The sequence below is a fragment of the Schistocerca serialis genome, chromosome 9 (assembly GCF_023864345.2).
Source record: "Schistocerca serialis cubense isolate TAMUIC-IGC-003099 chromosome 9, iqSchSeri2.2, whole genome shotgun sequence".
NCBI lineage: Eukaryota > Metazoa > Arthropoda > Insecta > Orthoptera > Acrididae > Schistocerca > Schistocerca serialis.
This window is the reverse complement of record NC_064646.1, coordinates 426,567,344-426,582,852: the sequence shown is the minus strand read 5'-3', so window position 1 is coordinate 426,582,852 and position 15,509 is coordinate 426,567,344. Positions and strand designations below refer to the sequence as shown.

The following is a 15,509-nucleotide window of genomic DNA, read 5'->3' as shown; positions in this document are numbered from 1 at the left end:
TTGGCATAAATGGCTGGCACCTCTAATTATCATAATTAGAATTGAATAATGAGTAAACACAGAAAACATCTTTACCTTAAGAAACGGTTTAAAAGTTATTACCAAGTGATGTGTTTTCATTTGTTATCTACTTTTATGTTCTCCTCTGTAATTAATATTCTTTGTAATTACATTTCTAATTAACTCTCCAATTGTTTACATCACACAATTTTCCAACTTTTCCGAATTTGAGGCCTTATTTGTAACTTTCTTATATGCAGTCAGATAAAGCACAACATTTGTAATGTCATTGAATGTTAGTATCCAAATCCAAACTGTAATTAATTACATAACTAAAATAATACAAGAGACATTATTATAATTAAAGTACAGATCGATTTTCATATTTAAAACTAGTGATGATACAGTAAAAATTACATCAATTAATATTGTAAATTTTTACCTTATTCAGCTGTAACATCAGTTTCTTTACGTTTTGTAAATTTTAATTGTAACATTGAAATTCTACAAATTTAATAACGGATTTTTTTGTAATTTATTGTTAAAATTCTATATAAAGCAAAGCAGCGATGCTGCCAGCAGGTCAGTTTTTGGGGGTTAGTTGTTGAGTTGTTGTTTTGTCAGTCAAAGAGATCAGTGAAGTATGTCAATCAGTGCTTTGTTAACGTGATAAGTATGCAGCTCAGTTGTCAGTAAATTTTGTGAAGTTGGAAACTGTTGTTTTCATCCATAAAATGATCTCCAGGCCAAGTTAAGTTAGTTTAAGTAATGTTCAAGAATATAGCATCGTTATAAGGGTACATGCTACTTGTATCCACAGAAAACACCATTATGTTACAATAATTTTGTTACCTGCCGAGTGTTGATGAGATACCTCTTTTGAGGTGATCCCACTGCAATAAAGAGCAGCATTCCTAATTACAAATGATATATTCCCCTTTGCTGAAACTAATCATATAGCAGAGATGGTGAGCTGCAGATAGCCACAACAAGAAGACTGTCAGAAAGGGAACTTTCAGCCAACAAGGCCTTCTTCGAAATTAGACATACACACACACACACACACACACACACACACACAACACAACACACACACACACACACACACACACACACACACACACACACACACAGTGCGTGCTCACAGTCTGGCTTCATCTGCCAGAGACTTGTCATGTGTGTGTGAGTTGTGAGTTGTGTTTGTGTTTGTGTGTGTGTGTGTGTGTGTGTGTGTGTGTGTGTGTGTGTGTGTTCATATGTGTTTATGTTGTCTAAAATTACAAAGAAGGCCTTATTGCCTGAAAGCTCACTTTCTGACAGTCTTTTTGTGGTGTCTATCTGCGACTCAGCATCTCTGTTATATTGTGAGTAGCAAGTATCCTTTTCGTAATATTCTTATTTTCCATTCCGGATTTTCCATTGTTTGATCTTCACTGCAACTATTTGCATTGAATCTCATTGTACAATGATCTTTGTTGACTATACTTTGACCTGCACAAAATTTCTTGTTAAAATATGTATTATAACTTGGGATACTAAGTATGCAGTATGAAGCTTTTGTGGATGCAAAAAAGTTTTTTTGAACAATATTTTTTTCACAAGTAAATCAGCTGAATGCCAGGGTTGTTACTGTGTTCTGTTTTTATGGATGAGTCAGAGTATCTACACCCTCCTAGAGGAAGGCTGAAGTGATGCATGCATGGGAAGCTGAACTTACTATCTTCAGGCAGAGCAGTCTGCAGCAGCACCAAATGAGATCATGGTGGAAGAGGGGCCAGCACCATCTTTTTTAAGTGCCAGTTCTACCTTCACATAAGTGACAAACATTCACCCTTGTTTTTGCTTGTCTTACATTAAATATGTAACCATAATTTTGATTAACATTGTTACTATTGAATCTAATCTTAGTGATATCAACCTTCCGTTTCCACTTTTCTTGAACAGGAACATCACATACTGAAGTTCAAACTGCAAGTCTTCAGATTGGGATATTATTACAAAAGATGTGGTAAAAACTACATTAAATTGTAACAATCTGAACAAAGATTGGGTCTACATACTTAGTAGGGGCATTTAGCAGACTTTGGATATTGAGTGACAACAAATGCAGATGCTTGAGTCTTATAGAGAGGCAGCAGTGGTGGTTTCAAATGTGTTGCCACGTGACATTTTTCTCTGCAGTGGATATGAATTGCCTAGACTTCCCAACTTTTCACTCCATCCTTCACAGGCATCCTTCACAGCCATCCTTCACAGGCAGAACCCAGTGCCAGCCCTTGTTGCTTTCCATTTGGTGGAAGCTCTTCATTGCAGGGAACTTCAACATCAAGTCAACATTTGTGCTCTCATCCACTCCAAGTGACTTGCATACATTATGTGATAGTTCTGGGACCACATGACCCCACTATCTACCCAGACAACTGTTGCAATTCTTACACCTTGGACACTACCTTTCCAAAGGAAGTGGATCACTCCATCATTATTTTGATGCATTGGACCATTATGTCAGATCATCTCCTGGTGGTCTTACGTGCTGACATCCATGATGCAGTCTCACCAATCAATTGTCACAGCTGCAAGGCATCATTCGAGAGAAATATGACACTGTCTTCAACAATACTTTCTGTATGACACCTGGTCATGGATACTGTAGGTGCTGAGGGGGTATTACTTCACTTTTACTCATTTAGTACTTGAAACAATCGAAACTAATACCCCAAGGGCACTGCAGCAGCCATGATACTTCCCTTGCAATTGCCACTGCACAGACTTCATGTGATCAAGAACAAGGACTGGCACTCCAGGGGTGCAGCAGAGGCCAATAAACTTCCCTTGCAACAGACACCACAGATATTTAATATGATCACAATGAAGAACTACATGTTTTTTTCAAATGGCAACACATCAGGTTTCTGGCAACAGAGAAGCTACTACATCAAGGTAGGAGTCAATAAGCATCACCTCAGAGCTGTGATGGCATGAATGCCATGCACAGAACTGACAGCAGCAGGGCCTGGAGGTTTATAAAGATTTTGCTGTGACAGGCTGTGCAGTCAAGGCTGTGACAATGTAAGGGAGCCACATGTAAAGTAGTAACCCTGCACATGGGGACCATATTTTCCAGAAGGAACAGTGCCTGTACTGACTTTTTTAAGTTCAAGCAGACAACGATGTCAGCACAACCATCTATAAATAATATGCTGAGCAGAAGCTCTGTCAGCACAACACCAAGAAAGTAGGCCAAGATCAGTTGAATAGTGTGCTGTTGAAATAACAGCCAATAGATGTTATTTGAATCTAACTGAAAATCTTCAACAGCATCCTGTGTTCCCATTATAACTGATATCTAGAAATGTATGGGAGTGGTTACATTTCTTAAGAGTGGCAAGGATCCTCAACTGGTGCACAGTTACTAACCAGCCAGTCTCCTCACAGTCCTCTTGAAGTGTTCAAGGGAATCTATCCCAGGAAATTGCTACAGCATCTCACAGAAGACATACTGCCAGGTGACCAACTCATGTCCTGGAGATGCACAACATGCCAAATGCTACAATTGGTGGAGCAGATGATGGCAACCATGAATCATCATGAGTACCTTGGGATGATTCTCTCAAATGTATCCAAGGTGTTCAAATCTGTGAATCACAGGTCGCTTGGACAAACAACCAATAGCTACAGTAATTGTTGTAATGGTTGGTTCCAGCATCACACATCTGCCTTTTGCAGTTCTGCCTCTGAAACAGAATCTTCCATGTGTGTGTTGGGGATAGCACATAAATACAATACTACATGAGGAGCTCGAATGCCACAGTGCTCTATTCCCAGCCTCTTGCTGTACAGCCTCTACGTTGCTGATGCTCTAAAGGCTGTACATGGATAGTTAGGGCAGTAAATAGGTGACTCCACTCAGTTTACACAGAGAGTGAGTGCTACATTGCTGAGCAGAGACTACAACAAACTTGAGAGGTGCACACACATGGGCCACCAAATGGAGGCCGATAAGAAATGCTGCCAAGAGCCAAAGAATAATCGTCATGAGGAGGACACCAAAAGATCTGGAACCTGATCTAGGACTGGAAAGTGCCTAAGCATGATGCTGGATTGCCATCTTATGTGGAGCCAGTACATATGTAAGACTAGGGGTAAGCTGCAGGGGCAACTCTTACCCACAGTCAGTACTCTCTGCCTAAAGGCACAATCCATTGTGCTTGGTGCCAGTTCACTCAGATGACTGCATAAAAAGTTGCAGCTCTCAAACAGAAGACTGATATATGACATGGTCAAACCCAAGATATCCAGAATTGCTGCAAGAATGAATATGCTCTGTAACACAAAATGAAATAGAAACACTTGTCCACAAGATGGCACAGTTCACAGATGCTCGAACTGTGAGAAGAAAAGTTGTTACTAACCATATAGTGGAGATGCTGAGTCACAGACAGGCACAACAAAAAGACTCTCAAAATTAAAGTTTGCAGGCATTAAGGCCTTCATCAGCAACAGACACACACACACACACACACACACAATTGCAACTCACACACATGACTGCAGTCCCACGCAACTGAAACCACACTGTCGCCTGAGACTGAAGTTGTGTGTGTGAGTTGCATTTGCTTGTGTGTGTGTGTGTGTGTGTGTGTGTGTGTGTGTGTGTGTGTGTGTATTGTTGACAAAGGCCTTAATGGCCGAAAGCTTTAATTGGGAGAGACTTTTTGTTGTGCCTATCTGTGACCTAGTTTCTCAGGTTGCCATTGTATATTACACTATTTTATAACTGGAACAATATCCCACAAACAGTTCAGAAACATAAGAATTATTTAGGCCTCACTTTGAGCATCTTAAATCTCATTGCTAATGATTTTAATCAGCTGACAGCCCATAAAAATTTGTGAAATTTATAGAAGGGGTAAGCAGAATTATGCAAAAGGGAATCAATATGATATTAAAATGTACTTACCAGTATACTTCTCCCCGTTTATGTAGAACACCGCCTCCTTCCCGTACCTGCAAAAACAGGAAAATGATAAGACTTTACTAATAATGAAGAAGGTTCACAATCCAAAAAAATTCTATGGGAAATTGCAAGACCATAACTCAACTTCTATGCAGCAAACATAATAAATGGCACAAAAATTTATTATCAATAATGGAAAATCCAGGATGGAATGTTACAACATTATGAGAAGGAAAGTTGCTACTCACCATATAGCAGAGATGCTGAGTCACAGATAGGCACCACAAAAAGACTTTCGCAATTAAAGCTTTCGGCCACTGGCCTTCATCAATAATACACATACCATGCACTCACATACACTCATGCAAATGCAGCTCATACATGCGTCTACAGTCTCAGGCGACTGAAACCACACTACAAGCAGCAGCACCAGTGCATGATGGGAGTGGTGACTTGGTGGGGGTGAGGAGGAGGCTGGGGTGGGGAGGGGGAGGGATAGTATGGAGGGAGTGGTGGACAGTGAAGTGCTGCAGGCTAGACAGAGGGCAGAAGAGAGATGTGGAGAGGGAGGGGGGGAAGTCACAGAAAAGGAGAGAAATAAAAAGACTGGGTGTGGTGGTGGGACGACAGCTGTGTAGTGCTGGAATAGGAACAGTGAAGGGGCTGGATGGGTGAGGACAGTGACTAACAAAGGTTCAGGCCAGGAGGGTTATGGGATATTGCAGGGAAAGTTCCCACCTGCGCAATTCAGAAAAGATGGTGTTGTTGGGAAGGATCCATATGGCACAGGCTGTGAAGCAGCCATTTAAATGAAGGATATCATGTTTGGTAGCGTGTTCAGCAACAGGATGGTCCACTTGTTTCTTGGCCACAGTTTATCAGTGGCCATTTATGCTGACAGACAGCTTGTTGGTTGTCATGCCTACATAGTATGCAGCACAGTGGTTGCAGCTTAACTTGTAGACCACATGACTGGCTTCACAGGCAGCCATGCCTTTGATGGGATAAGTGATGTTAGTGATGGACTGAGTAGGTGATGGAGGGAGGATGTATGGGACAGGTCCTTTGTATAGGTCTATTACAGGACTATGAGTCAAGAGGTAAGGGATTGGGAGCAGGGGTTGTGTAAGGATGGATGAGTATATTGTGTAGGTTCGGTGGATGGCAGAATACCACTGTGGGAGGATAGTAGACAGGACATTTCTCATTTCAGGGCATGATTACCCCTCATCATTAGTCACTGTCCACACCTATCCAGCCTCTTCCCTGTTCCCATTCCAGCACTACACAGCCATCATACCACCACCACACAGTCTTTTTATTTCCCTCCTTTTCCGTGACTTTCCTCATTACCCCTCCCCATCTGTCTTCTGCCCTCCGTCTAACCTGTAGCGTTTCACTGTCCACCATCCCCACCATACTATCCCTCCCCCTCCCCACCCCAGACTCCTCCTTACCACCACCCAGTCGCCATTTCCATCATGAACTGGCGCTGCTGCTGGCAGTGTGGTTTAAGTTGCTTGAGACTGCAGTTTATGAAGGCCAATGGCTGAAAGCTGTAATTGTGAAAGTTTTTGTTGTTGTTCCTATCCGTGACACAAAAATATATTATTGACATTGACATCAAGAGCTATATGAGAACACATGAAAATATGCAAAACTGAATGAACTGGATGGTTACTTACTATCATTTATTTTTAAGAATGACAATCTTTTTTAAATTTTGCTCACCAAAAAAGTATAGGTCAGATAGCAAAAATCATCCAGTGGTTCACCTTATATCTGGATATAGCAAAAAATGAAAATTTCTGGTAGACTTAATGACAAAAATGGCCTACAGTCGTTTGAATAGCATTTAGAAGGTAAATGGATATTATATTAAGGTTTGCATTTATTTCACCATTGCAGTTTTGACAAAAATAGCTGCCATTGCTACAATGACAAATGAAAATTTCTGTATCAAACTGTTTATTCAAGAGTCTTTTTAAAAGGATGTATGAAATAAAATTTGCTGCATAATCATTCTGTCAATGCTGATTTAAAGATGTGTTTTCATAATACAGCAGGAGGGTGTAAGATTCATGAAAACTAAGTTGACACTTGGTGTGGTGGCTGATGGGAGCAAATGTAAATGGGAAATGCCTTTTCGGTCAATTGCATCAGCCACTGTGCCAAGTGTCAATTACTTTGTGCATGTAGTATGACAATTGGGCATCATAGTGACCTGTGATTGGTTACAGTATTCTAACTAAAATTGTAAACTGTGACTGAGAAAATTTTCAAAAGGGGAACTTTTGTGGTCACGGCCTGAAAGAAACACCTCTGAAGACATTTCTTTATGGTACCATAAAAGGCAGTAGCAACCACTGTTCCCTATACTAATTTAGGGGTATCATAATAAAACACAAAATTAAAAAACTGTTTATCTATCTCAGGAATAGCTAATCAATGCTTCACAAATCTGTCTAAAGTGTAGGGGGTGTCATTATAATGAAAATGTAGGCTAAATGAGATGTTGTATAGCACAGACATCCTGTGTTTCTGGTAAACTCAGACTAGACTGAAAGTGACATACAACAATACAGTATTTTAAGTTGTTGAACGTATCGACCTTCCTTAATTACTGCACATAACTGACACAAACTGCAAAGAGAACTAACAGTGTGCTAACCAACACTCTAATTCCAGTATCATAAAATCTATTGGCTGAGCACCACCAACATTTTGTTTGCAGAGTTCGTATGTAAACTGTAGTCAGTAGGCTTAGTGCTTGTAACATGTTTATAGACAAAAATGTTTAGCTGCTGTTTTAACATTCGCTGGCCGGGTTGGCCAAGCAGTTCTAGGCACTACAGTCTGGAACTGCGCAGCCGCTACGGTCGCAGGTTCGAATCCTGCCTTGGGCATGGACGTATGTCATGTCCTTAGGTTAGTTAGGTTTGTGTAATTCTAAGTTCTAGGGGACTGATGACCTTAGAAGTTAAGTCCCATAATGCTCAGAGCCATTTGAACCATTTTTTGTTTTTATGTTCGTTGAATCAATTACCGGTACATCAAAAGTGACAATTGTAGCATCTTGTCCCGTCTTGGATAAAATTTTTGAGCACAATGATGGGGAGCAGAAGACCATCAATTGTGCAGCAGTGACATGTTCTCTTACCATAATCTTTTATTTTAAAGTCGAATTACAAGTTGTTTCCTGTCCAACTGTCTTAATATAACAAACCAAAATCATCACTCTTAACTCTTTATTTAACCAGGTATATCTCGTCTGTGCTGTGTGGTAGAGAACGACTGAATTTTATTTGGTGCCATTTGGTTACATTATGTACAGAATGAGTACTTGTAACTTGGTACTGGTCAGCTTAACCTAATATCTTTAGCAATAGACATTCTCGGAATGATTTACGTCTATCTTCAAGAATCTTCCAGTTCAGTTCCTTCAGTATCTCTGTCTCACTCTCCCATGGATCAAACAAGCCTGTGACCATTCGTACTGCCCTTCTCTGTATACATACAATATCACCTGTTTGTCCTATCTGGTACGGGTTTCACATACTTGAGCAATATTCTAGAACTGATCTCTCATGTGATTTGTAAGCAATCTCCTTTGTAGACTAACTGCACTTCCCCAGTGTTCTACTGATAAACAGAAGTCTACCACCTACTTTATCCACAATTGAACTTACGTGATCAATGCATTTCATATCCCTACAAATACACTCCTGGAAATTGAAATAAGAACACCGTGAATTCATTGTCCCAGGAAGGGGAAACTTTATTGACACATTCCTGGGGTCAGATACATCACATGATCACACTGACAGAACCACAGGCACATAGACACAGGCAACAGAGCATGCACAATGTCGGCACTAGTACAGTGTATATCCACCTTTTGCAGCAATGCAGGCTGCTATTCTCCCATGGAGACGATCGTAGAGATGCTGGATGTAGTCCTGTGGAACGGCTTGCCATGCCATTTTCACCTGGCGCCTCAGTTGGACCAGCGTTCGTGCTGGACGTGCAGACCGCGTGAGACGACGCTTCATCCAGTCCCAAGCATCCTCAATGGGGGACAGATCCGGAGATCTTGCTGGCCAGGGTAGTTGACTTACACCTTCTAGAGCACGTTGGGTGGCACAGGATACATGCGGACGTGCATTGTCCTGTTGGAACAGCAAGTTCCCTTGCCGGTCTAGGAATGGTAGAACGATGGGTTCGATGACGGTTTGGATGTACCGTGCACTATTCAGTGTCCCCTCGACGATCACCAGTGGTGTACGGCCAGTGTAGGAGATCGCTCCCCACACCATGATGCCGGGTATTGGCCCTGTGTGCCTCGGTCGTATGCAGTCCTGATTGCGGCGCTCACCTGCACAGCGCCAAACACGCATACGACCATCATTGGCACCAAGGCAGAAGCGACTCTCATCACTGAAGACGACACGTCTCCATTCGTCCCTCCATTCACGCCTGTCGCGACACCACTGGAGGCGGGCTGCACGATGTTGGGGCGTGAGCGGAAGACGGCCTAACAGTGTGCGGGACCGTAGCCCAGCTTCATGGAGATGGTTGCGAATGGTCCTCGCCGATACCCCAGGAGCAACAGTGTCCCTAATTTGCTGGGAAGTGGCGGTGCGGTCCCCTACGGCACTGCGTAGGATCCTACGGTCTTGGCGTGCATCCGTGCGTCGCTGCGGTCCGGTCCCAGGTCGACGGGCACGTGCACCTTCCGCCGACCACTGGCGACAACATCGATGTACTGTGGAGACCTCACGCCCCACGTGTTGAGCAGTTCGGCGGTACGTCCACCCGGCCTCCCGCATGCCCACTATACGCCCTCGCTCAAAGTCCGTCAACTGCACATACGGTTCACGTCCACGCTGTCGCGGCGTGCTACCAGTGTTAAAGACTGCGATGGAGCTCCGTATGCCACGGCAAACTGGCTGACACTGACGGCGGCGGTGCACAAATGCTGCGCAGCTAGAGCCATTCGACGGCCAACACCGCAATTCCTGGTGTGTCCGCTGTGCCGTGCGTGTGATCATTGCTTGTACAGCCCTCTCGCAGTGTCCGGAGCAAGTATGGTGGGTCTGACACACCGGTGTCAATGTGTTCTTTTTTCCATTTCCAGGAGTGTAGTTACACCCAAGTATTTGTACAAGCTGGCCAATTCCAGCAGTAACTCATTGATATTACAGTCATAGGATACTACGTTTTTCATTTTGTGAAGTGCAAAATTTTACATTTCTGAGCATTTAAAGCAAGTTGCCGATCTTTGCACATCATTGAAATCTTATCAAAACTTAGCTGAATATTTATGCAGCTTCTTTTACATAATACTTATAGATACCAGCGTCATCTGCAAAAAGCCTGAGTTTATTATTAATATTGTTTGCAAGGTCATTAATGTACAATACGAACAACAAAGATCATAACACACTTCCCTAAAGGTACTCACGAAGTTACTTCTACATCTGACGGTGTCTGTCCATCCAAGGAAACATGCTGCGTCCTCCCTACCAAAAAGTTCTCGATCCAGTCACAAATTTCACTTGATATCCCATATGATCATGCTTTTGACAATAAGCATAGGTTTGATACTGAGTCAAATGCTTTTTGGAAATCAAGAGCTGCTGCATCTACCTGACTGCCTTGATGCAAAGCTTTTATTATGTCATGTGAGAAAAGTACGTTGGGTTTCACATGATTAATGTGTTTGGAATCCAAGCTGGTTGACACTGAGGAGGTCATTCTGCTCAAGATACTTCATTATATCTGAACTTATAATATGTTCTAAGATTCTACAGCAATCGTCAACGATATTGGACAGTAGTTTTGTGGATCATTTCTGTGACCCTTCTCGTAGATGGGTGTGACCTCTGCCTTTTTCGAAGAACTGGGCACCATTTTTTGTTCAAGGGATCTACGTTAGATTATACACCTAAGCGCCAAAGAAACTGGAATGGAATGCATATTCAATTACAGACATATATAAACAGGCAGAATATGGCAATGCGGTCGGCAACGCCTATAGAAGTAAAATTGAAATTTGTGGTTAGGTGTTATGGGACCAAACTACTTGGGTCATCGGTCCCTAAGCCTACACACTACTTAATATAACTTAAAATAATTTACGCTATGCACAACACACACACCCATGACCGAGGGAGGACTCAAATCTCCGACGGGAGGAGCCACACGGACCGTGATAAGGTGCCCCTAGACCGCGCGGCTACAGTGCGCAGCGCCTATATAAAACAAGCGCCTGGCACAGTTGTCAGATCGATTACAGCTGCAATAATGGCAAGTTATGAAGATTTAAGTGAGTTTGCATGTTGTGTTATAGTCGACGCATGAGCGATCGGACACAGTGTCTCCAAGGTAGTGATTAAGTGAAAATTTTCCCATACAACAGTCTCACGAGTGAACCATGAATATCAGGAATCCAGCAAAACATCAAATCTCCAACATCACTGTGGCCAGAAAAAGATACTGCAAGAGCGGGACCAATGACGACTGCAGAGAATCGTTCAACATTACGGAAGTGCAACCCTTCGGCAGATTGCTGCAGATTTCAATACTGGGCCATTTACAAATGTCAGCGTGCGAACCATTCAACAAAACATCTTCGATATGGGCTTTTGGAGCCAAAGACCCACTCGTGTACCTTTGATAACTGCACAACACAAAGCTTTACGCTAGGCCTGGGCCTGTCAACACTGACATTGGACCGTTGATGACTGGAAACATGTTGCCTGGTCGGACGAGTCTCATTTCAAATTGTATCGAGCGGATTGGTGTGTGTGGGCTTGGAGACAACTGCATGAATCCACAGACCCTGCATGTCAGCAGGGCACTGTTCAAGATGGTGGAGGCTCTGTAATGGTGTGGGGCATGTGCAGTTGCAGTGATGCAGGGCACCTGATACTCTGACAGGTAACATGTATGTAAGCATCCTGTCTGATCACGTGCACTCATACACGTCCACTGCGCATTCCGACGGACTTGAGCATTTCCAGCAGGACAGTGTGAGACCCCACACGTCCAGAATTGCTACAGAGTGGCTCCAGGAACACTCTTCTGAGTCAAACACTCCTGCTGGCCACCAAACTCCCAAGACATGAACATTATTGAGCATATCCGGGATGCCTTGCAATGTGCTGTTCAGAAGAGATCCCCACCCCTCGTACTCTTGCAGATTTATGGAGAGCCCTGGAGGGTTCATGATGTCAAATCCCTCCAGCACAACTTCAGACATTAGTCAAGTCCATGTCACGTCATGTTGCAGCACTTCTGCTTGCTCGCAGGGAACCTATACGATATTCAGTGATGTTAGAAGAGAGGCTAACTCTGCCGCAAACTCAGTAAAGAATCTGACAGTGATTCTGTAGGGCTCTGGTGCTTTGTTCAATTTTAAAGATTTTACGTGTTTCTCACCACCACTGAGACTAATACTTATATCATTCGTCTTTTCAGTGGTACGAAGATTAAACTGGAGTAATTTTTCTGGATTTTCATTTGGAAAGGGACATTTGAAAACTGAGTTAAGCGTATCAGCTTTTGCTTAGCTGCACTCAATTTCAGTTCCTGTCTCATGCGCTAGGTACTGGACACGAATTTTAATGCCACTAACAGCCTTTACATACGACCAGAACTTCTTTGGGTTTTGTGAAATATTTTTGACAATAGTCTGGTACGGTAGTCACTGAAGGCATTACGCATTGCTCACGTGACAGCCAAACGCTTTTAACTCAGTATCTCTCAATCTACAAACCAGTACTTTGTTTTATCCATAATATGCAGTAATCTATGTTTCTTTAGAAGTTTCTTTACATTGACTGTATGTCATGCAAGTTCCCTTTCATTATGAACTGTTCTACTGGGTACATATCTACCCTGTGCATTGTCAGCTATTCTTTTAAAATTGAGGCGTAGTTCTATACAGGCTCCTGCCCTGTGCTGAAAGTTTCAAGTTCCTTATTGAGATATGACAGTACTGATTTTTTATCTAGTGCCAGCCGGAGTGGCAGAGCGGTTCTAGGCGCTACAGTCTGGAACCGTGCGACAGCTACGGTCACAGGTTCGAATCCTGCCACGGGCATGGATGTGTGTGATGTCCTTAGGTTAGTTAGGTTTAAGTAGTTCTAAGTTCTAGGGGACTGATGACCTCAGAAGTTAAGTCCCATAGTGCTCAGAGCCATTTGAACCATTTTATCTAGTTTACTGAATACAGTATATAGTTTGTTTTAGTTGCACTATGTAGTTTAACAATCATTGTTGCCACAACCCCATCATGGTCACATACCAATTTCGATGTGGACATTCTCAAAGAGGCCAGGTCTGTTTGTTGCCATTACGTCCCATATGTTGAGCAGGACTCCTAACTCTCTGTTCTAGGTAGTTTTCAGAGAAGGCATTTAGTAATTTCACGTGATGTCTTTTTATCACGCCCACCACTAACAAAACTGTAATTGTCCCAGTTAATTGTTGGATGATAAAATCTCCACCAATGATTACAGTACGATTGGGGAACTGACATACAACTGAACTCATTGCATATGCCTGGGGGCCTCATGCAACATGTTGAAGTGGCCATTCCAGGAGCCACTGAGGAAACAGTGTGCAACTAACTGCAGACTCTGGTGCATGTTGGACCTAGTGATGTCTGTCGGCTGGGCTTCGAGGTCATACTTCGGTCATACCAGCGACTGGCAAAGAAGGTTGAGAAGACCAGCCTTGTGCTTCGAGTTTCAACGAAGCTCACAATTTGCAGCACTGTCCCCAGAACTTATCTTTGCCCTTTGGTTCTGAGCCAAGTGAAAGAACTAAACCAGATACTACGATGGTTCTGTGACAAGCAGAGCTAGAGAAATGCATTCTACGGCTGAAAGAAGGTGCATTCGCACTGAAGTGCCAGAGTTTGGAATGCTCATGAAAAGCAGCGAAGTTCACATTTAACTATAAAAAATCCTAGCAAGAATTACATGTTTTCATGGAACTTCCTTCAACAGATCTTAAAATGGCTTTGTCTCATAACACGCGAGTTATAACGCGAAAATAATTAAAAAGGAAAATTCTTCAATTACCAACATAACGCTTCCCGTCATTTTATTACAAAAAATCGTACGAATAACGATTCGTTCTTGAGACATTCCGTGGGCTGGTGCTTGGAAACAGCAAATATTCGTAGGGTTTAACGTATAACATAAAACCACTGAATATCGGCTTCTACTGAACACGACAAATACAGCATAGCGTCTTGCTTTCGACTTGTCGCGTAGAGAGCATTCTCTCTTCTTATTGGTTCTACTTTACGTGGCACATTGCCTAAATATCGCAGAACTTATTTTGCGTTTCACGTGACGAAATGGCTCCTCAGCGACAAATAGCAGGAAGTGACGTCAGAAAACTCGCAGAGCGCCGCGTCAATGTTGGCAAACTCGTTCCTTATGCCGCCGGCTTAAGGAGTACCATCATTCGCCATATGTTTGAATTGCTGACGATTAGTGGACCCCCTACGCTTTTATGGTTGCCTCCTACTGACACCGGAACAATCATTTCCCCAAAACAGGTGAAGCGAGTCCCAGTGGCTCAGTTTCAGTGAAAGACAGCAGCTAGAATTTGTAGGTTAGGGAGGATCGGTGCGACATCCTGAGTGCTCTCTGGTCCCTTTCCAGTCTGTACAGGACGCCAAGATCTGGCACTGATATGCCACACGCAGTCAGGTGGACGAGTAATGACAAACCCTGTACTTTCTGCACAGGAGAGCCGGCTGCGGTGGCCTTGCTGTTCTAGGCACTTCAGTCCTGCTACGGTCGCAGGTTCGAATCCTGCCTCGGGCATGGATGTGTGTGATGTCCTTAGGTTGATTAGGTTTAAGTAGTTCTAAGTTCTAGGGGACTGATGACCTAAGATGTTAAGTCCCATAGTGCTCAGAGTCATTTGAACCATTTGCACAGGTGACAGGATCCGCAGGAGAGAACAATAATTGAGCTACCTCTGGTACCGGTATCACAGGGAAACGACTCTCAGGAGCTCTTCCAGCACACCGATTCACCTTAGCTGCCAATAGTTTGGCAATAGTCAGGGCGATTGGCAGCTGCTTATGAACATCAACGAACTCATCCTGTGTTCGAGAACAGCATTTGTATGGCGCTGCGTTTTGGCTCGTGAACAAATAACTTTAAATTAAGCCTGCTGAGTTACTTTACGATAAATGTAGATAATATATGGGACTTCTCCTGTCTAATGGAAAGCTAGACGTAGCACAGTCTGTTAATTAGAATATGTGCTACAGCAATTAAATCACCAACGTCGGTTTACTACAAATTGCTCGTAGTTTATGCGCAGGACAATGGTAGCTTCCGAAAATTCTCAAAAACGTACGTTTGTGTTGATAGACTATCAAATTCAGGGGCGATGTATTCTTTGGCGGAACAAACGCTGATTTGATACGAAATGCGTTACGTGTCCAAAAATACTCGTACTGGTAACTTACGAAAATTTAGTTTCGTAGGCATCCGAAAACTTTCAGAAATAAGCTATT

General features: G+C 42.9%; 1 protein-coding gene across 1 annotated transcript in view; it reads right to left on the bottom strand.

The window, feature by feature from the left end:
* LOC126419759 (uncharacterized) overlaps positions 1-15,509 on the bottom strand; it is a 316,376-nt gene that overhangs the window by 178,892 nt on the left and 121,975 nt on the right. The window contains exon 3 of the mRNA XM_050086933.1: positions 4,961-5,007. Within this exon, the coding sequence (XP_049942890.1) occupies positions 4,961-5,007 (47 nt within the window). The remainder of the gene's footprint in view (positions 1-4,960; positions 5,008-15,509) is intronic.